We start from the raw sequence: 22,994 nt of genomic DNA, 5'->3' as shown, positions 1-22,994 counted from the left end.
TTAGCTAAACAACTTTTTTTTTATTAGATACAAAATGTAAGTGGTTAGAATACATTCATGTTTTAGGCAAATTAATTCCCTATTTCTATTAGGGGTAAGGGATAGCAAGCCCTAGTAAAACTGTGCTATCACATACTACCATGACAACAGTGTTTAGTGCAATTTACCATTGCATTATGCAGTCCCGATAGCACTAGTTTGCTACTCAATTGATTGTTATTCTCATTAAGATTTTGGCATTCATTCTAGATGCTAACAATTATGAAAAACTATGGCTTTTTCCATAAAGTATGCACTATCCATGCATATCTTTATAAACCATTTATTTTAAACAATAAACCGGATAGGAATGAGATGACAAATTTTCTGAAGTAACAGCTTTCACGTTACTTTTTGTCGTCATAAGCAGTGTTTTTCCGCTAAATTCAAGATCTCAGGGCTAGCTATAAATCACTAATATCTGCATTTGTGCACCTGTCACAGTCATTAGTCTTTAAAAGTAATTATGTAAAATGTAACTCTGATAAAATGTCAGTTTTCATTTTAAATCTAGTTTTAATTTTTTTTTTTTTTTTTGCTGCAAACATGACTGATCACTTGCATCCAAAGTGTTACCTGCTGTATCATCACATGATTGGGACCATCAGAAATCCATAAATGCATACATAAAAAGGCACTGTCTTCCAGTGGTTCAAATCAGATAAGACCTTACCAAACAAGCAAGGGCACCTTATACTCTGAAGGACTAGCAAATGCCCTCAGGTTTTGACACAAATCTCAGAACCTGTTTTCATCTCCCTGGCAAAAGGTACTAAACATGGTCTACAATACAATGAAGCTCAGGATGAATTCCAGTAGTTTTTGCCGGTTGCGCTGAGGTAGAAAAGTACTGCTCAGTTCCAAAAAAGTCTCTTTCTTTTGTTTTGTCTCCTTGAAAACCTAAAGGGAAGGATGAAGACATGCCTCTTCATTAACATTTTCAAGCAGAGTACTTATCTGTAATGAATAATGTACAGCAGTATATGAACTATTCTAATTAAGACCTTGGGCCTACAATAAACATTTAAGCATTGAAATCATGCGATTGTTGAAAATTATAACAGGTGGGAGACAAAAGGCTAGAGTTAGTCATCTCTAGAATCCCTTCTTCACTCTAGTACACCGTAAGGATATTATTCCATACAAACCCTGAAGAGAATTTTGTTTGCTGTGATTTCATGCATGTGATAAAGAACAAAACACTGCTTATTAGAACCGATTGTAAAGATTTTTTTTCTTTCTTTCTAGCACCATCCTGGATGACAGATATCTTAAGAATCTTTTAGATATCTTAAGAATCAAGGTATTGTTGGGATTTTAAATAGCATGGAAGAGGAAAGAATGATTATTCCAGAGATACAAGCTGTAATTTGGAAGAGAGGTCTGAAAAGACCAATCTTTTTGGGGGAGATTCTTTACAACCTTTTTCTTTAGCGTAGAAACATTAACATTTGTTAATGAAAACAGAAGCATTCAAAATGATGAGATGATTCAACAGAAAATGACAAATGGTCAGCTTTTAGTTAACACAACAGGACTACTTTATCCATCTGCATACATCATATGTATGAAAAACTACATGAAAAAGTATGCTGTGTATGATAATCAGAGGAAACAATGTAATTCAAGAAAAGAAAGAACTCAAATTGTGCAATGTTTAGTTTCAAAAACAAGAATCAGAATTATTATGAGCAGATGCAAGTAACAGATGTCAGTTAGTTCCACTACCCTAGCAGCACGGTATATTAGAATAAATATGCTGTATTTGATAAATGCATTCATAAGGCAACATCCCAAAGTGCATTTAACAAACTGCAGAAATTTGCCTTCATTCTAATAGTCAGCTTAGTACTTAGGAAGTCATGGCCAAAGAACTGAAAGGCATTCAGTAACCCCTATCCAGAAATATTCTTTGCTTTGTACCTTTCAACATAAAAAAGGCAATATTCAGTATGATCTTAATGTCATCCAGCTTTAAAACAAAATTGAGAGGTACAATTAAAAAAAAAAAAAAAAAAAAAAAACAGTCAAGGTGCTAGTGAAAGTATGGAAAGTCCAGCTTCATCCAGTTATGTCAAGGACCATATCTATCTTCATGGTATCTCCTTACATTTCAGGTTCACTGGGACACTGCTGCTATTGCTGTCTGGAATACAGGAATGGCAGAAGTGCTCTCTCAGTCATTGTGATGGTCCTGGAGAGTCAGCATCTGGCAGTGTGTTTCTGTGCTTTCAGGATTTGGATGGAATGTTAATATATGGCTGTTAGTGCAGGCAAAATCTGCTGGAGGGCTTGGAAAGTGATGGAAAATAATGACGACTAATATTTCTGTAAGTTTTTAATACTATGGGGAAGTGCTTAATTACTATTGTGCTATGTATGTCAGTAAATAGACATACAAATAGACAGCTAGCCTTCCCTCCTTCCACTGGAGCACAATGAGGAGTGGTAGCATCACAGTCCAATACAGAAGTACTCAACCTATAAAAAAAAAAAGTGGCTGGCATCCTACCATACCGGTCAATTTCTCTTAGCAGTAGGAAGTGCAAAAGAAGAAGTGCAACGTTACATTTCCTCTGCAGCCCTAAACTTCAAAGACAGGTAAGCACTTACAAAGCACAAGAGGAAGATATACGCAGAAGCATTTGCTTGAAAAACATTAGCAAAGGATGATATTGCACAGCATTCACACACTACCCAAAGTTTGCCTTTGAGTCACTCACATTAAAAGGGCCCCAACAGTTTCAACTGAAGAGGAGAAACCTTTGATTGCAAAACACTTACCCCAATATCTTTAAAGACCTTCACTGCATTTTTCACAAGACAATAGGTGGCACTCTCAGCTGCGAGGAGGGGGGAAAAACAAACATGCATTTCAGGTCAAATATAAGACACCTGTACTAGGAAGAATGAGAGTTATGCATCAATAACTGAAATATTGGCTCTGTTTTATCCAGAGCCAAGCTGCGTGACATACCATACACTGCAACACTCTTCTCTGTCCTGGTTATTAGGTACTTGTGTAACTTATGAAGGTATTCTGTTTCTGACACAGGTCCACTGAAGTTGTGCATAAAGATGGCAGCTGAGCTGTAGGCCTCGAGTAAAGGTCCCAGTAACCTTTGCAGGAAGGTGATGTACTGCTGGTGTTCTTGGGATTGGTTCACCTAAGTTAAGGCAGCAGGAATGAAAGTGAATGAAGCTTGCAGAAGTGAAAGATGGCCAGCTACACAGTAAAAGCCAAAACACTGGATACGGACAATCACTCAGGAGAAGGGGCACAAATTACCACAGTGCATTATTATAGCAAAGCCAAAAGTGGTCTGATGTATGAAAAACTGCTCTAGAAATCACACTTACACTGTTAATGTCCTGGGGAAAAACTAGCGAAGCATCTGTTTTCACCACTTTAAAAGGTCATGTTGCTTTGCAATAAATAGCACAACAACAGTTCATTCCTTCACAGAGATGAGCACCAGATTCCAAATGAATATTTAAAAAAAACCCAAAACAAGTGTCACCACTATAAAAACAAAAAAACCAAACAAACCAGTGACAAAAATGGCAATTTGCTTTCCAAGAACAAACAATATAACTGAATTTCTAGCAAGGAAACTATAGGCTGACCATAGAAGGGGATTATGTAGTAGCTTTTTGTATCAAGAAATCATATCTTCTGACATGTCTTGGGTCACAAATTAAAAACGTACACACATGCACAAATATAAAACACTGTACACATAAGAAACAATACAACACATTTGAGTCAGAAAAATATGCACTAGCGCTATATGCCCATCTTTGGTACATTAGTAATACAATACAAACTTTAGGACCCTGTAGGATACCCTGTAGTAGTTTTCACCATAATGGCCACTCCACCCCAGTTATGTAGACTTTGCCAGCAGACTATCTGAAGTTTCCTCACAGAGCTGGTCTTTTTCGGGGGGGGGGGGGAGGAGAAGAAAGGACAATTTACTGATTGTAGAAGACTATTGCAGACTTTAATGCTGGGAATGATCAGAAAAAGAAATCTTATTATTTTCCCCAACTGAACTTGTAAACTAAGATTTACTTAAACTTTAACATAATAGGCCTGACTATTGCTGTTAGCTTTATATACAGTACCTTCAGGTAGCAATCCCTCTGTTCTTCTCCAAAGTCACTGTCTTCATCCTCCTCATCACTTCTCCAAGACAAGGGCTCAGGAAGCTTTTTAACCCATTGCTGCTCTGTAAGGCTAGGGCTAATATCCTCCTGATCATCTTGCTTAAATCAGAAGTGGGGAGGGGAGAAAAAGGTAACTATTCCAAAAAACAAATCCAGGTGACAACCAGCGCTATATTTTAATCTCAGGTGACCTGATATCACATTTTAGAGATTTACCAGTACTTTACACACTGGGGCTCACAATGAGGATGTGCTGCCCGAGACCCAATCCACACAAGTCTGAAGTAAGTGGATAGAAACAAATCAGAAGAATTGGTAAAGGTTGTTTCTTCTCCCTTGATTGAGAAAGTTTGCCCATCACATGAAAGAGAGGGGCTCAAGTTGGGGAGTCTTGTTGGATCCTCTCTCGGGACTGGCACTTCAGGAGGCAGCAGATGTCAAGAGAACTTTTTCTTCACCTGTGTTTCACTAGGAGGTAGGACTTTATTTTTTGGATATGGATTTCACTACAGTGATCTATAACTATCAACTCAAGGATGGATTACTGAATTTGCTTTACATGCTGCTATACTTGAAGACCAATTGAAAATTTCAAGCTAGTACAGAATTCAGCAGCAGGTTTGTTAAGTGCTACTTACCTCTTATAATCATGTGCTTGTTTCATTTATCTCCATACTCTCTGCACTGGTTGAAAATTCTAAGAGTTGGTTTTAATCTAAAACGTCTAAATGATTTGTTCTGAATCCCTGAGATACCACTTCTCTCCTAGTGTGGCATCAGATCAGCTGAGCTACCTTAGTTAACACACTCAGTTTAATTTAGGAGGAGACTGCTGGCAATGCATTTACAGAGAAGTGTCTTTCACTCAAACTCACTTCTCCATTTGCAGCAAGAGGCTCTGAGTCTGACCATCAGAACATGATGAAAAATGTATGCTTCCTCAGGCTTTCGAGAGGGGCATGTGTTAGCAAAAGTGTCAGTGAGGTGGTGTTTACTATGCCATCACGAATGGCTCAGGAGAGTTCATTTGTCTCTGGCTCATTTTCTTGTAAAATTTGTTAATGTTTGCAATATTCATGTGTCCATGGGAAAGGATAGAGACATGGTTAGAAATCTAAAAGTGACGAAGAAAACACACAAAAGTTGTATATATGCTAAATCAGCTACCATAAGAAAGAAACTGAAGTTTACAGATAGATAATTTCTGACAACATAGGTTTCATCTGGAAAATTCCATGTTCTACATGCTCTCATTTCCAGGCCTGTATCACTCTGAATGTCTTATATTTTCAGTAAGAGGAATGTACCATTCTCCAATGAGTATTTTATCTGCTCTGGGGAGGTCATCCTGGTTGAATAGGTAGTTTATTTTTATATTCCTGTTATTTTTTTTCAAGTTCTCTTTTTAGCTGAACTGAACTGCAGTGGCTGAGGTTTCAACATATTGTACCCTTAACTAATTTTACTTAGCTGGGGATAAACAGCGTTTGGCTAGAGGTCGACTCTTGTATGTGACAGACAGGGAAATATCTACCTACAACAGAAAGGGCATTCAGTTTCTTTTCAGACTAGAATGAGAGAAGGAAGCAACAAAACCTGACCATGACACTAAGAGTCTATTATTGCAGCTGGGCTTGGCACTTTACAAAGACCTGTGAAAATTCTTAGGGGCTTGTGTGGGATCACTATAATATCAATATAATTAAGGAGACGACTATGGTCTTACGAAATGGATTAAAGGCATGAGAGTGCGTTAAGGTCAGACCAAGTTAATGGGTACTTAAAGAGTTTCAAGGCAAGACTGGCAATGATCAGGATCAGATAGCGTAGAAGTATCTGTAGGAGAAATTCATCTGGTACGCTGAGGTTCCCATCTCACTAAAAAGGAATTCTACCAAGCTGACACTCTCCATGCAGGTGCGTAAAAGACCTGCAACAGAGAAGCGACAAGCTTCTATACCTACTTAGACAGTGATTTACTATTATCACATGGAGACTGAGATGTGTCAGAAATGCTCCACCTAACAGATCAATGTATTGAGGTAGGAGCCATTTTGGAGAAATGTTCCAAAAAGGACAAACTATTGGTAAAAATATATCTTCAGAAGGATTATAAATCAGTCAGAGTTAGGGTTTATATTACAAAAGCTCCCTCAAAACTTGGTGAAAATAATCAAGGATGTGACTGCTTAGGAGTCTGAACATTGTTGTGTTAGATTCAAAGAAGGGACTTACAAAGAAGTCAAGTGGCAATCCTGTTCAGTAATCAGGCAAGTAGCATGGTAGACAAGATGAAGTGAAAATATGACTGACTCAGACGACCCACCCTTAACTAGGAAAGAGTATTAAAAAAGGGGACAGACACAAATGGCCCTCTAACATCAGCTTTATTAGTCTGATGAACAAAATCACCGTAGTAGTAATATAGTAAATTAGAAATTACTTACATGTTCTCAGAAGCACAAAGCCCTAGAAATTTCAAGTAGATGCTCAAAAGTAAAAGGGGACTTGAGTCTCACTGACTCACAAATCACACATGGGTAAGAAACATAGTAGAGAATTGCTTCAAGATCTCATGAATGCGAAGCAGCTGGACTAAGAGGCTACAAGAATTCTTATGCTGAGAGATGTGATTAAAATGAGATTAATCCTGTTCCTGCCTGGTAGGATTCAAACAACAGCATAATAGAGACCGAGTATATCTTCATGCCATCTATGAAAGATACAGATAGGTCTTTGTAGAAAATGAAGTAATATCTGTCCAATCTTACTGTAATTGAGGGTTTTATTTTAAACCAAGTAACAAAGTCAATGACAAAGGAAAAATGAACTGAAGAGATACGATGTGTTAGGAGAGTTTCAACTCATAACGTTCAATAGAGTGGACAGTGGAGCCAAAGGGAAAAAGAGAAACCATGAAAAGCTACAGATGGCAAAAGTTCAAACTAATATGACAGTCAGATAAACCTAAATGTACAGGTATCAGCTGTAAAGAAATAAACTGGAAAAAAAAAAAAAAAACCCAAAGTGATGCAGACGCCAGAGACAACTGACAGGCTTCTGTTGTTCACAAATATGTTTCTCAGAGGTTAAGTTGGAAAAGCACCCAGAAAATATATCCCAATTGTCCTAAACAGGGAAATGGTGATTATTCTCCACAGTTTGCCACTAATAATGTATACTTTTAAATTGTATTAAACATGAAGTCCCTAGTTTTTCTCTTTCTCCTAGTATATAAAAGATATATATAATGGACTTGCTGTGCCTCAGGGAAAAAACAGACTAGATAGATAATCCTCAGGATTACACAGAGAAATGAGTTAGAAGGATGGAAGGTGAAGCAAATGGGATTGATAGGACAGACAGCATCAAAAAAAAAAAAAAAAAAAAAAGAGAAAACATTAGTATATGCACAACTGACAAGAGCAGCGGTACAGCCTGGAGACAATACTTGAAATAAATCTTGCAGAAAGTGATGGTGAGATTGTATTAGGAAAACTGTACAGAGAATCTGAGAAATTAGGAAATACTCCTGTTAGTCTGAATTGAATGGGAAAATGGACTAAGGTAGAGTAACCCAACCTAATAATTCTGATCATGGAAAGTACATGAAAATGAGTAAGATATCTACAATTTCAGCTAAGGCAGTAACAGAATCATGCAAGCCTGTGCAGAAGAAACAGGAAATAACTGCAACAGTATCATTTGATTCCTTAGTATCAGAGAACAGGATGGTGTTCCATTTGTCTGGCATTCAGATACCACAACGGTGGGGTCTAATATAAGAACCAAGACAGATCATGTCTTGGTACTTATGAGTGTCGTGACTGTAAGAAAGTTTTACACAGCAAATAGATATGGATAAAAACATGCTGAGAAATTAGATATCAGACAATCAAGTCAAGAGAAGACAGACAAGATTTATATATGACCTGTAAGCCACTTCCATCCCACTTATTGATGGTAATGACAGATGGGAGACAGACTATATAGGTTCATAACAAAGCCCCTAAGACAAGACACATGCTTTGAGAGGCAAAGACATAACAGACATTTATGCCATTATACACACCTATTTTTTTTTCCTGGTGCCTGGAACATTAAGTAAATAAGAATAGGATTCAGAGGATAAGAAATGCTTCATGTAGAGACTGCATTGTAATACATGATTATATGCCAACATTTTATGTATAAATGTAGGTAACACATCCAGAAAACAAGAGTTTTAGAGCCAGGAAAATCTGTCTCCAGAAAACAGGTGAAGTGAATTCTACCTATGTAACTACCCATTAAAAGGGAAACTTGGGATACCACAAGAGGTGCAACTGAGTGTAGCTGAACAAGGGTCATCAAAGCACAGGATGTAGATCTAGTTTCCCTTCAAACAGGAGAACTGAAAGAAGGAAGCAGCCAAGTATATGTAACTGTCTTATTTTTTTCCACTACTTTAATTTATAATTGTCATAAAGCTGTGGTATGACTGACACAGAAAAAATGCAACATGATGCATTAATCTTTTTACTCACTTATCAAAAAAAAATTGTGTTATGAGATTCCCTGAAGGACACAAATCTGGAAGACAGAAATTATTGCCTCCATTCTTTGTCCAGTCATGCTGCATTTACTGCAGTGCTGTAGAATGTGGGAAGAAAAGATACCTTGACTCTGCAATTCCCGGATCCCTGAGACCATTAGGAGAACCTGGTGCAAACTAGAGCTGCCTTAGGGCTGCATCACCTGTGGATTCCCACATATCTGGGGAATCCCCAGTTACCCCTGGTCCCTTTGAGTTGCTGTACCAGAGCAAAGGGACCATACAGAAGCTAAGGATGAGCTGTATTACACAGTGATTGAAATTTACAAGGACTTCAATATTAAAAGATATCACAATATTAAAAGATATCATCCTCATAAGCAGCACTAGCTTTATTAGGATCCTGCTCCCATATATGCTGTCATCCATAACATCAAAAAGTGATTCTGTCAAAATACCTTGTGCTTTAAAATAAAAGAATAAAGACATTTCAGTTTAGGATTGCCTTAGTTGTTATGCACTTCAAGAGAAAAAGTGCCAGTTCAGATACTTGGAATAAGTCATATAGTTAGTGAGAAGCAAAGGATTCCATTACTGCAGGCAAAGCAGAGAACAAAAAAACCCCAAAACTAATCATCTTACCTCTGCCACCAAAAGAATGCCATATTGTATAAACCTTTCGACTGCCTCGTGGCAAACTTGGTATAACATCTGACAAGGCTTAACAAAAATAAAAAAAAAAAAGTTAAAAAATTAATCTCTTATAGATTCTTTTTCCCTAGGCAACCAGCATATTTTTTTAGATACAGCAATGTCCCTTCTAAGCAAGTTCCTCAATTTTTTATCAATGCTCCCACTCCATTAGTGCATGCTTTATTCTTCTCTTACATTCACATACGCTTCAAAAAAAATCCATGAATGGGATGTTTAAAATTATAGACTGGACAAAGCATTTGAGATATGGAGAATCTTTCACTGGCAAGGAGCTGGACCAGGTGATCTAAAAGGACTTTTAGATCTTATTACTATTATTTTGTTAAAATGAATAAGTGCTAATCATTGAGCAGTTTAGAACAAAATCTTCAGAAATATAAAAGCTGCAAGACCTATTCCACAAGTTCTCCTACAGTTTAAAGGAACTCCTTGAAGAAGCTTAGAATCAAAATTCCCCACCAGATTATAACCACTGAAAAGTAGGGCAATGTCCACCAGATTAAGAAAAACAAACAATCATTACCCTCAAAGGCAGAATAAGGAGTATAAATGTAATAATCAGCTCTCTTCCTCAGATTGCATTACACCCAGACAAGAAATCAAACATAATTTGTTCTCTATTCAAACAAAAAGAAAGAAGACGGGGCTGGGAAACTGCAGCAAAGTTTCCCAATATCAGAACTAAATCTATAAGAGGAGAACATGTATTTCTAAGATTCTAAGTGGACACTTATTGAAAAGAACAGGAGACACATTGTTTTTGTTGTTTTTAAAAGATAATCAGTATTTATAAAGTTAAAACTGCGGTATTTGCCACTGTTTCTTTTTTGGTTTACCTTAAGTCATGGGTAAAATCGTTGATAAATATTTGATGATGTGCAGTATGACAACTGAGGTAATCTATAACTTGGGAAAATGCCTTTAAAATCTGGAGACCCGATTTCAATTTGACTGCAGACACACACAAAGAGTTTGCTAGTCTTGATTTCACAGTTTAAAGTTTGTTTAGATCAAAGTCACTGTATAGTCGGACAAGCAGTCTCTTTGCAGGAGAGGCCTAGTACTAGAATAGCAGAAATATTCCAAGCTCACTGCCAGTGCTATCAGTTGCTCACTTGCATGAACAACAAGTATTCACTACACACATAGCAAACATCTAAACCATATCATGAGCACCATGTTGATTGATGTCGTCTCCCCTGGCTCAGAAAATCTCAGCTAATGAATTGACTTGTCAAGCTCACATCATTCATGTTATTTGTCTAGAAATGGTTTCAAGTGATCTAGACTAATTCAACTACACAACTGAGAAGTAGAGACATTTTGCTGAAGCAAATTAAAACAATGGTATTTCCCTCTTAGCATGGCTGGGGATGGGACATCCATGTAATGGATCGTATACGTTTTATTTAAAGTAAATATATTAAGACCAAACAACTACATTAGAAACAGAGTGCAGTTAAAAAAAAATCCATTCTATTTAGAATAATGAAGACAGACCCTAACAGAATGGAGTTGGAATTATGGACAAGCACTATGATGAACTTCGCTTACCAAGGATATAGCCCCTTCATTGGAAAGCAGGTGGCACAAGCTGGCAGCTTTGCGGACCAGTTGTTCTTGGCTAATCATGTTGGGAGGAACGTTATTGATGCCATTTCTATACCTTTTACTCTGCACTGCATGAAGACTGCAGGCTAGCGTAGAAATGTGAATACAAGGATGGTTAGTTTTCCTACAGAGCTTTTTAATATGGGAGATTTAGGTTTATTAACAGGAAAGTTATACAAGCTTAAAAACTGACAATCATTACACATATAACCGAAAACCATCAATTGACTAAAGCAAAATCATCCTATAAACATGAACTACAATGGTGCACAACTGAAGGAAATAGATGTTAAAAGATAACAAAGCTGCTAAAAATAAAAGATTATACTACTGTGTGTAAAAGTTAAATAATGAAACTCTAAACTACGATTCAGATCCAACCATTAACAAATCTTATTGAAATATTCAAGATAGGAACATCTACCATGCTGGATCAGATCACTGGTCCATAAAGTTAGGTCCCTGTTTCTGGCAGTGGCCAATACATGGAGACTTCCAAGGAGAATGAAAAAAACATAATACATTCATTCAGCTATTTGTTTAATGGTGAATATGGGGTAGAGGGCAGGTGGAATAATTTTCTGACCCCAGATAATTTAATTGTTTGGCAAATGGTTATTTCTGTGCAGATGGTTTTACTTCATGTATTACTTTTGGGGGGGGCGGGGGGGAGAAGAGAGATGCGCGGGGGAAGGATTTAAAAAAAATAATAAAGCCTCCATACAAACAAATCTTCTGCTAAAAACTAGTACATACCGATAATGGCCTCTTTGATGAAGACATGCAGTACACCATTGCTATAGAAGTTGAGTTCAAAGACAGCAGGAATAGTTGTGCTGGGAGTGATGAAGAACTCATTGTTTTGGCTGGTGTTTGTGATATTTACACAGTTCCCCAACAGGTGGATGGCATGCATGACAACATCTTCAGAATTTCCTGAAAATCCCAAGTCAAAGTCACGGGCCAAGACCTCCTCCTTCATAGAGAAGAAGTCTTCCACCAGCTTGGAAAGGTCAATTCCCTGAAGAACCAGAGTCACAAGATTAAATAATGTAAACCCTAACCCAAGACAAAATGTTAAGAGGACAGGTTAAATTTATCTGCAATCTCCAAACACAGTAAATAAATCAAATGCATAATAATTTTGTAATAACCCAAAGCACAACTTATCACATGAACAAATCTTTTCTTCGAAAGCAGACATTACCAAAGTAATCCATGACTGTGCTCCAGCTGGACTGCTACAAAATGCTTTACATGGGGCTACACTTAAAACCACCCAGAAACTACAGCTACTGCAATATGTGACTGCTTTGTTTGCTTAGTAGTGCATCTCACAGCTTATAAAGCCCTAGCAGGGTCAGAACCTGTGTTCTTTAGAGACCACATCTCCCTCACCTGCCATTGTGTCACATGATCACCTGAAATATTTCTGCTAACAGACCTTTTTTTTAAAATTGATAGGAGGCTTGAGGAAGAACATTTTCTCAACTCTGGAACTTACTTCCTTTCTCAGTTTACCAAAAACCATATTTGCTGAGCTTCAGATCCTGTTGCAAAGCACATCTGTTCTCCCAGATTCTCTCTATAGGAAAGGGGAATGATTGGATTGAACTGGAAAGAGATAATACCCTAGTTTTGGGGGGAGTCTGTATTTTGACCTTTTCTTCTAATTTGTATGTTTTATTTTAATTTCTGAACATGTACCTAGAGCTCTGGATTGGTGGGGTGGTGAGGAATTTTAAATAAAATGGAAAAGAGAGAGTGTAGCAATGAATAATTGTATCTTTCTTTAGGAGCCACACATTAAAATTCAGTTACACATTAGTATCATTCCATCACGAAATATAAATTGAAAATTTTATTTGAAAATAAACAATAGTTCAGCAATTTGTCCAGCTACAACAATTTGAAATACCAGATTTAAAAAAAAACAAAAACAAAAACAAAAAAAAACCACTCTGACAATAAAAAGGAACAAAATTATTGCTTTTAAGAATCACCAGTAAATCCTAAAATTAACATGGGATGACAGGGTTTTTTGTTAAATTTTTAGGAAAAGGTTCCTTTTTCTTCAATGATAACTAGGATTGGAAGGACTTGATTTCTATCAGGAAAAGTCGGTAAACAGATTTCATCATACATATGCAAGCTGACAAAAATATTTCCATTGATAATCAAAATTTAAGTTTGATTTAAAGATATTTACTTTGTATATTTTGACATGTAATATTGACAATTTGAGTTTTACTGGTTATACCGTTTTAACTTTTAATCTCAGCATCTACGGTCATTAAATAATTAGTCTCCTCCCCACCCCCACCATTAACACGTCATAATTTTCCCCAACTGTGAAAATTTTGATAAAAACCTACAAAATGCTTTTAAAAGCCATCAATATTATCTGTCAAAATTATAAAAAAAAAATAAAAATTGAATTCTGCCAAACCTAATGATAACTGAAATCAAAGTAGCACAATATCTTTAAGTACCCACCATTAACTGGAACACCTATTATAATAAGCTAGCTATAATAAGCTATAATAATGAAATCTCTTTCAAATTATTTTAATGTAATATTGAAGTGCACACTTTTCTCACCACTGGATAGCACATGGCTATTTCAGCAGCCATATAGCCTTACCTTCCTATGTCGGTAGAGCAGCAAACAGGCAACTATGTGTGTTGACATCACAGCACATGACTTGTTAGCAGCTAGAAGCAAACAAAACAAAGCTATGCTAACCTGTTAAGCATCTGAAATGCTAAACAAGTCATTAGTATGGCATAAAATGACAATAGCACAAACTAACTAATAATTATAGATGGCCCTTACACATTTCTATAGGATTTTACATTTTCAACAAGCTGTAGTGTACTTTAAGGGACTAATCAAAGAGCAAGAAGCCAGGAACTCTAGAGTTCCAACCTACCCTGTCACTAAATTGCCATGCAGCCTTTGGCAAATCACCCCAACTCTCAGAACCTCATTTTCTTCATGTGTAACATGGGGTGATTACATATACCTAGCTTGGGAAGGGGCTGAGATGATTACTCAACATTTTTGTAGTACTTTAGAAATTTAAAACATTAACTGACCAAAGTGGTTTTAATTAATAAGCATGAGTGAAGAAGTCTGTTTCAAACATTTGCTAAAAATATATAACTAAGTACCATTATTTATAGCTATATCTTTGTTCACATATCAGATCTGGTGCCTAAACTGCATATTATAGAACCTACAAAGCCGGACAATGGCTGGATAAGCAGATACACAAACTCAAGTAATTCTCTGAAGACATGGTGATTTCAACAGCTCTACCTCTGGGGGCAATTTCCTACTTCTTGCCAAAAAGAATTTTGACTCAAACACTTATGGCAAGTCAGCAGCAACCCAGGATACAGGCCTAAAGAATGTAAATGTATCAGAGCAAATGAAATAAGAATGCTGTAGAGAGACAATTTCATTTAAAAAGGGATGAGATTTTAAGTGTTTAAGTAAACAAAATTCTTACCTGAAAAGAAATCACCCTCAGCCAAGTAAAAATGCTATCAAATGGTAAATTAGTAAATGCAGTCAGAGGACCAAGATATACAGTCAATACATATGATTGATTCTATACTTACTGAACAGTATATGCTCAGCCAAGTTGGCTATCAACTGTCTTCTAAAGGGCTCACTGGATAAATCCCTGGAATCACCCAGCGCTGCCTCTGTACCTTCATCGACAACATCATTAGGCCTGAAGATAGCATACAAATAATTTATGGTGTGAAAACATCCAAGTCTTGTCAAACTCTAACCTACATCATCATCATTTACAAACATTAAATGAACTATAATGCACAAATAAAATCAGACATTCTAACAAGGATACAAAAATGTCTTTAAGCATTACAAGTCCAATAAAGTTCTCATTAACTACTTTTCTCAACATATTCCAGACTCTTTCTTCATGTTATAACATATATTCCTAGACCTTCTACGAAAAGCAACACAGAGTATTCACTTTGTTCTTTGGCTATTCAGACTTCCCCATTACATCAGACATGTCCCACAACCCCTTCCTTTAAATGAATTTGAGCAACAAAAAACATATTATGCAAACCTTTTTAGAAGAGAGTTTTCAGTCCAGCTGTTTTGCATATCAAAACAAGGGTATGGCATGGCATGGCATGACAATGCTTTAAAGACAAATGACTTTCTCAACTTCTCTTTACAAGAACCAAGTATCAGAGTAGCCAAGTAGTACCACACAGGTTTAAACAAGCCATGAAAATTACTAAAAATTAAATATAAAATAGTCTAAAATTCAGGAATATCTCCACAACACAGTTTCACATTTTGAGCAAAGTTATCAACAGATGGGAGCTCACTGACAACAGCCCTGGCAATCATTGTATACTGCTGAATCAGAAATCATTAGTGAGTGAATGAATACATGCCTTTCATCTTACAGTAATTAGAAATAATATCTAGATTATATGGGAGATTTTTAAAAAAGGTATGTTTTAAAATGTGTTATTTTCTTTCCTCGTACAACACTCCTATAGAATTTAAAATTTATTAAACCAATAAAGTTCACTTGAAATTATTCTAAAACTACACAGAATTTAACAGAGAATGATAGCATTTCTATAGTTTATTTGAACAGGAGAGTTCTACAGCAGGAATATATTCTTCAATTTGTTAGAATTGTATAGGATAGTTTAAAAATCCTAGAGTAAAATTTTCATGTTTGTGTTCTATTTTATAGGATTTTTCCATAAGGGTTACATAGGAAACAGTTTCATTATTCGTAGGATATAACTACCAGGCACTACTTGAAATATACATTAATCCAAAAATATTACCAAAAAGGTTCCAGAAAAACATCCTACCGTGAAGGAAGTATAGCTGGTAAGAGAGCTTGTTCCAAAGATAGCATGGCAGGCATAGGTTTTTGACTTTGGCTGTCTAGGTATTCCTGTAAATATAATACTTCTTTGTACATTTTTCCATTAATTGTAACATCTAACAGCGAATTTTGCTATCTTATTTATACAAATCCAAAAAAAAAAGCAACCATGAAAGAGTAAGTACAAAAAAATAAAGGTGAGATAGTGGGAAGATCACTACAGTTTCTTCACTGATGCATTGGTGGTTCAGTCTGGAGTTAGCATCAGGTAGAGGAGAAGCTTTCCCTCTGAACAGAATTCTTAGTTTGGGGAAAATACTGCAATTAAAAAAAAAACCCTAGGGAAAGATTCCCCTGCACCACTTTGGCAGAAACTCCCTTGGGGATAGATCTTGCACCATTAAAATGAATGGGAGGTTTTCGATTGATTTGAATGGGAGCAACATCAAGTCCCCAGTGGAGGAGCAGCATATGGATGACATTAACCGTCTTATACTGCCCTCCTCACCGGCTCTAGCATTCAGGGCATCTCCACAGATGAACACGACTACAGAAATTCTAGCAGTGACAAACTACAGGCAACCATGAGGAGACTGCTGAAATTACACTTCCCAGAATGCAGGCACTTTTTCCCCCCATTCTCTCAGCTGTATCTTCTGTGCTGTGTTTCTCAGGAGGTACAGCATATGACTGGACCTCAAGAATTCTATGCTTTTAACAAACAACTAAAACTTATGTCTTTAAAGGTTATCACTTAAGTTACTCTGCCTTCAGGATATTATGTTCTTCTGGTTCCTATAATAAAGACTGTTTTGGCAGTCCATATAGCCACTCTGCCTGCTGGTCAGGAAAACATTTACCTTCAAGCAAAGCTACTTAAATAATTAGGGGTAAATTTTCAAAGACAGCTCTCTACTCAGCCTACTTGCATGTTCACAAATGCCTTACAGCAGTATACGTATATTACATCAACATTATTTCCATCATCAAACTCAATCTCAGCAAAAAGATATCAAATTAATTTGACCGTGTCTACTTTCTATAAACCCAGGTTGAGTGGCATTATTTTGTTTGGGTTGCCAAAATTAGCTTTGTTTTTCAAACTGAAATTCTGTACATTTTAATGCTGAATAAGACCTAAAGATAAAAAACTATGACAGTTAACTACTGTACAAGAAATAGACTTGCCCATTTTTTTTGTACAGCAATACACAATTGATCAGATGCATCATGGGGAATTTTTACTTTCCTCTATTATTGATCACTAGTGGAAGAAAAATAATGGCTTTATGTCCAATGACTCAGTCTGGTCTGACATTATGTTAAAACACTCGGACCTGTACTGGACTTCATACCATGGACCAACACCCTATGAATCTTCGAGGGGTAACAAATAGCGAATTTTTGGAAAAACAGCTTCATTGCATTGATAGGCTGAAAACAATACTTCTGCGCCAACAGTTTAGCTTGTGGTTTCCTGCATTTTCATAAGAATTTCATAAGAATTCATAAGCGATGAAGTGAGCTGTAGCTCACAAAAGCTTATGCTCAAATAAATTTGTTAGTCTCTAAGGTGCCACAAGTCCTTCTTTTCTTTATAAGAACTTAAGTGTTTCTAAGGATATGAAACTTACTTTTAAGGAAAATGGCTGTGCAAAGTCTACTCTGACACAACCATAATTCTTCCTCAGCATTCTGAAGACTCCTCTGGCTATGCTCCAAAGGCTTTCGTTCTTCTTCGGCTTCCCCTGCAAAACATTGAAAAGCAAAAACCAATGTTCATTTACAATTAAAAGTTCATTGATATTTAAACAGAAGCATAACCACAATTACAATAAATCCAAGTCTTTTGACATGCAGCTTTAAAAGTCTAAGAGTAGAGCCATGACAAAAGCCTAGGGAATCATATGGCTTTTATCATTATTTGTATTTATATTTGTTAAGTGATGAATTTGTATCTAGTAATATACAAGACTCAAATATCAAGAAAGTATTTGACCTAGAAAGCTTTCATGATTCACATTATGTTGCATTTTTAATTCTGACACAAAAAGTTAAAGCACTCATGGCATAGCAGTGCTAGCACAAAAATTAGATACATTTTTACTTAAGCAGAAAATCCCCTAGACAAGACAATAAGTCTTCAGTTGCTCCTTACCAGCTGTTCATTGTTATAGTGACCTTCAATGATACGATCATAGGAGATTCCCACAGGTATAATTAGTATGTCAGGGGTGGCATTTGTAAAGAGAGCATCTACCACCACAGATAAGAGACCTGCTCTGGCACAGGATGTTTTTCCACTCCGAGAACGCGTCCCTTCCAGGAATATCTCTAAGAACTGCTGCTGTCTAAGCAACTCCTCTATGTGCTAAAGGGATAGTGAGTAAAAGAAAAAACAAAAAAACTAATGATACAGACATAGAAATTCCATATCAGCAATAGAATCCTCTTTACAAAACTGGAGCTGAAATAAATACAAATCTGCAAGAATAATCATGAATTATAAGAGGAAATTAGAGTTTTATACAACCAAATTCTGATCCCAGTTACACTAATCTATATCCAAAGTAATGCCATGGACTTTAAAACATCACTTCAGCTGCAAAACCGAAAAGAAGCAACCTAGTAATAATTAATTATTTTAAAGACACCTAAATTATTCTCTTCTCTGGATTTCAACAAAGTCAGTAGGGTAGGAGTTCCCAAATTTTTGTACATGTATGGCAGGGTGGCATGAGAGCTTGCTGGAAATGATGCACCAAAATTCTTTTAAAAATATTTTGGTTTCAAATAAAAAGTCATTCCATGCACTTCAGTACATCCTACAATGCCTGAGAAGCAAAACACTCTCCTGGACACTTTCAGCAATTTCGATGAGTAACTCTGTACGACCATGTCATCATAGTAGCTCTATTTAGCAGTGTGTTGAATGCCGTGGGAACTGTACTCTCAGGTTGTGCACAGTTGCCTAGCTTTTTGCTGGGTCTAGCCTTCAGCTTGCACCAAACCACACAGCTCCAGCTTCTGGGGCAATTTTGCAAAGTTCTACAGCACAGTGCCAGAGCCCCTCTCATCTGAAAAGACGCACGAGTTCAGGGCCAGTTCAGAGCCACTGCAAAACCTACAGTTGCAGGGAGCATGAGATAAAAGGGCCCCCACACAGGGAGCTGCTGCAGGCGGTAGAGAGGGAAGGATTGTTGGCCAGATCCAGTGGATAAAAGCCTGGCTACAGGACTAAGGAGAACTGCCTGGCTGTTCACCAAGACAGCAGCCAGTTGGCTATAATTTGAGCCTCTTCTCAGCAGGGGGAGCCACTGTGCAGCATGCCCAGCAATCTGCTGAGGAGCAAGATGCTTCTGTGGAGCTGAAGCCCCTCCAATTCCAGCCAAGCGTCCCCCCATCTCTCTATATCTGCCCTCTGAGTCCCTGCCCTTTTGCACATGTGCACCCTTCTTTGTAATGGCACTTCTCTTATTCTCTCCCAGAGCTTTCTCAAAATATTTCATAATTTTCTTGATTTAAATTTTGTAAGACAAGCAGCAAAATGAATTCTGGCTACTGTTCAATAATAATTCCGATAAAATTAGCAGGAATTTAAAATTTAGATTAGACAAGTTAAAAAGAGACAATCCACTGAGTGTAGTTAATGGCATACCATAGCATATCAAGACAGCATTTATGACATTTAATTGTTTTTTATAATTTGAGTAACATGAAAGAAATAACGGCTGCCTTATTATGTTTCTTTTTGATGGACTGTCTAAAAACTTGAGATGTTTACAAAGGACGTCATAATTACAGCTGGTTGGGAACTTTTCGATTAAACCTTTTATGGAAAATGCTGATTTGACAAAACCAAAACTTTCCATGGAAACAGAGCAGTTTCAATCCAACTTTCACCAGGAAGGTTTTGCATCATGAAGTTTCTGATCAATATGAGAGACCCCAGAACAGCATAATCCAGTATTAGGGCACTCTGCCTTTTAGGCTAGAAACTTGAACCTAGATTTCCCATATCCCAGAATGTGTGGTCTAACCGCAGGGCTATTGGCTATTCTAGAGTGGTCTCTTTTTTCACTACAAATTTTTGAAAGGTCTTGATTTCGTGCCACATCGGAATGTAAACAAGTAGCAAAACCTCAGCATTTTTCACAAAATGGAATTCTTGCTTTCCTGCCAGCCCTAATTATAACTGAACATTTTTGGCTTCTTTAGGGATATATTTTACCACAGAGTCCAGAAATACTTAAATTAAACCTACTGAGGCCTAAAATAAATGTGCAAAAGAAAGAAGTGTGCATGTGATACTTCAAACACCAATTAAATACATGAACAAATACAATTTGAGAACTGCTGCTCTCGATTTACCTTAGTGTAAGTGAAATCAGAAGCTGTCCCAATAGGCCTAATGTTACTGTTAATTTACACTGAAGGCAACCCCATATCCCCGTAGAGATCCACACAGGGGAAAAATTTGATCCTGACAGGTGCTGAACACCCTCGACTCTCATGCACTTCATAGATTCAGGACCTCACTCAGCACATAATTTACATTTTATCTCTAATGTACCAAAACACACACACGCTAAAAATCAAGATGATAAACAATTTCACTTTCTCATCAGGCAATGCTGTTCAAATTAATGAAGTTAAAGAGAACCAACCTACATTTTCCTAACATACATGGGTGTTCTTTCCCCCTTCTCTGTGACTAATCAAATTTTATATTTGCAAATTAAGAAAAGATACATACCACATACAGCAAAGCTCTATAAAGGACATCTTTACGTCCATGAGGGTTTTCATCCAACCTCCTCCGAATGAAAAAGCCTCCCAACTTGCGGATCAATGTGCTACAAATCAAGAAATGATTTTATTCACCAATTTTAGTCAAATATGAAAAGAGTGGAATGTATAAACCAGCCAACAGCTTCAGGAAAAAATTAGATGAGGCAGAACAATGTGCATATCTCAGCCACTCTCCCTCAAATGAAAGAGAGGAACAATGTTCTAGTGGTTAGGGCACTAGTCTAGGACCCAGGTTTAATTCCCTGCTCTGCCAGACTCCCTTTGTGACCCTCTAATATGGGACTAAGAGCACTGCCCTCCCTCACAGAGATGTTGGGAGGATAAATACATTACAAATTCTAAGGCACTCAAATTCTATAGCAATGGGGCCAAATAAATACGATCGATAGAGCGAGCTCTGGGAGAATTTTAGTCCCTACATTACTGCCAAATTTCAAAAGCTTATGTGAGTGTTCTCAATCCTTCAACACTTGACATAACTTACAAAGATAAGTGCTGCAGTATTTGACTTAAACAGCCCTCAGTGTTCAAAGTTCTATGTTGCCTACCACTAACTGAATACACTTAATTTCCCCTAAATCCCAATGAGTCTCCAAAGATGAAGGGGAACAGATGCTCTTAAACTTGTGCTATCCCCCATTTATCAGGATTTCTTCATACACCCCTTCCTCAAAGCGACTCAATAATTAAGTCTCAACTAAGTCTTCTTCCTTTTCCAACTTCCTTAACGAATCTCTAAAGGATTTTGCAAGACACTCTCTTGAATAAGACCAAATAAGACCAAAGTAAAGCTAGATAAGCTAGACAGGACCAAAGTAAATTTCAAGGTATGACTAGAAGACTAAATTTCTTTATCACAAATCCTAAACAATTTGGGGCAGATCCTCAGCTGGCATGGAGCTATGACAATATACACCAACTGAGCATATGCCCCTTTGGCTTTATTGAGAGCAAGTTTAGCTCAGTATATTATCCTTACCTGAAGATGGGGATGTTGAGGTTATTCCCTGCAGCAATGTACGGTGCTTTGATGTTATGGCAGAAAAGAATGAATGTGAGGAGCAGATAGTCGATGTGAGATTTGTGAACAGGCAAGAAGATAAGAGGCAAATGCATCTATTTGGGAGGGAGAAAAAAGATAAAACAAAATTAATAGGATACTGTGGAGTGAAAAGAAGGTTACTCACCTGTGCAGTAACTGAGGTTCTTCGAGATAAGTGTCCCTGTGGTTGCTCCACTCCAGGTGTAGGTGCATCCCCACGCCTTCACTCGGAAAGTTTTACAGCAGTGCCCATACAGGTCGCACATGCGTGGTGGTGCCTGCCTCACTCGCTGTTGTCTGTTGAAGTGTTGCGTGTGCGACCCGGACTCCTCAGTTCCTTCTCCACTCAGAGCCTGTATCCAGCTCCGAAGAAGAGGGAGGAGGTTGTGTAGTGGAGCACCCACAGGGACACTCATCTCAAAGAACCTCAGGTACTGCACAAAGTGAGTAACCTTCTCTTCTACTTTGAGAGGTGTCCCTGTGGGTGCTCCACTCCAGGTGACTGTAAAGCAGTGCCCTTTAGGATGGAAGGGGCTTCAGAGTAGGAAATAAAACAGCGGAAAGTACCACTCAGCCAAGTTGAGCATCTGTTTTAGGGCCTTGCGTGATGGCGTAATGTTTGGCAAAGGTGTGTTTGGATGCCCAGGTGGCAGCCTTGCAAATGTCTATCTATAGGACATTGTTTAGAAATGTCGTGGACATCAATGTGGACCTCATGGAACGTGCAGTAATGGTTGCTGGAAGCTGAGTGCCTTTTAGCTGATAGCATAGTCGAATGCATCCAGATATCCATTTAGAGAGCCTCTGTTTGGTACGTGCGCTCCTTTGGCTCCTGTGTATATAAATCTCCCCTCTGTTTTTTCCACCAAATGCATCCGATGAAGTGAGCTGTAGCTCACGAAATCTTATGCTCTAATAAATTTGTTAGTCTCTAAGGTGCCACAAGTACTCCTTTTCTTTTTGCGAATACAGACTAACACGGCTGCTACTCTGAAACCTGTCCTTTGGACCGTTCTGCTACGGATACAAAGAGTTTAGGAGAAGCCCGAAATGGTTTAATTCTGTCCAGATAAAAGGTCATAGCCCTTCTAACTTCCAGCGTGTGCATGGTCATCTCTAACGAATTTGTGTTTGGCTTGGGGAAGAAAGTTGGGAGCTGCAGAGGATCATTAAT

At 37.5% G+C, this 22,994-nt stretch overlaps 1 protein-coding gene across 2 annotated transcripts; it reads right to left on the bottom strand.

The window, feature by feature from the left end:
- GPAM (glycerol-3-phosphate acyltransferase, mitochondrial) lies at positions 1-21,904 on the bottom strand. 2 transcript variants are annotated; one of them, XM_038410487.2, is made up of 14 exons: positions 21,758-21,904; positions 20,723-20,822; positions 18,125-18,337; positions 17,601-17,714; positions 15,950-16,035; positions 14,696-14,811; positions 13,713-13,783; positions 11,825-12,089; positions 11,012-11,154; positions 9,386-9,463; positions 4,168-4,308; positions 3,017-3,206; positions 2,824-2,882; positions 1-939 (listed from the first exon to the last, which is right to left on the bottom strand). In XM_038410487.2, the coding sequence occupies exons 1-14, from the start codon at positions 21,892-21,894 to the stop codon at positions 823-825; spliced, it is 1,830 nt and encodes a 609-aa protein (XP_038266415.1). In that variant the 5' UTR covers positions 21,895-21,904; the 3' UTR covers positions 1-822. The 2 variants fall into 2 exon arrangements, with proteins under 2 accessions (XP_038266415.1, XP_043374684.1); XM_043518749.1 differs by lacking the exon at positions 9,386-9,463.
- Between the last annotated feature and the right edge of the window lie 1,090 nt (positions 21,905-22,994).

The sequence above is a fragment of the Dermochelys coriacea genome, chromosome 7, assembly GCF_009764565.3.
Source record: "Dermochelys coriacea isolate rDerCor1 chromosome 7, rDerCor1.pri.v4, whole genome shotgun sequence".
NCBI classification, from domain to species: domain Eukaryota; kingdom Metazoa; phylum Chordata; order Testudines; family Dermochelyidae; genus Dermochelys; species Dermochelys coriacea.
The sequence above is the reverse complement of the archived record's forward strand: the minus strand, read 5'-3'. Positions and strand labels throughout refer to the sequence as shown.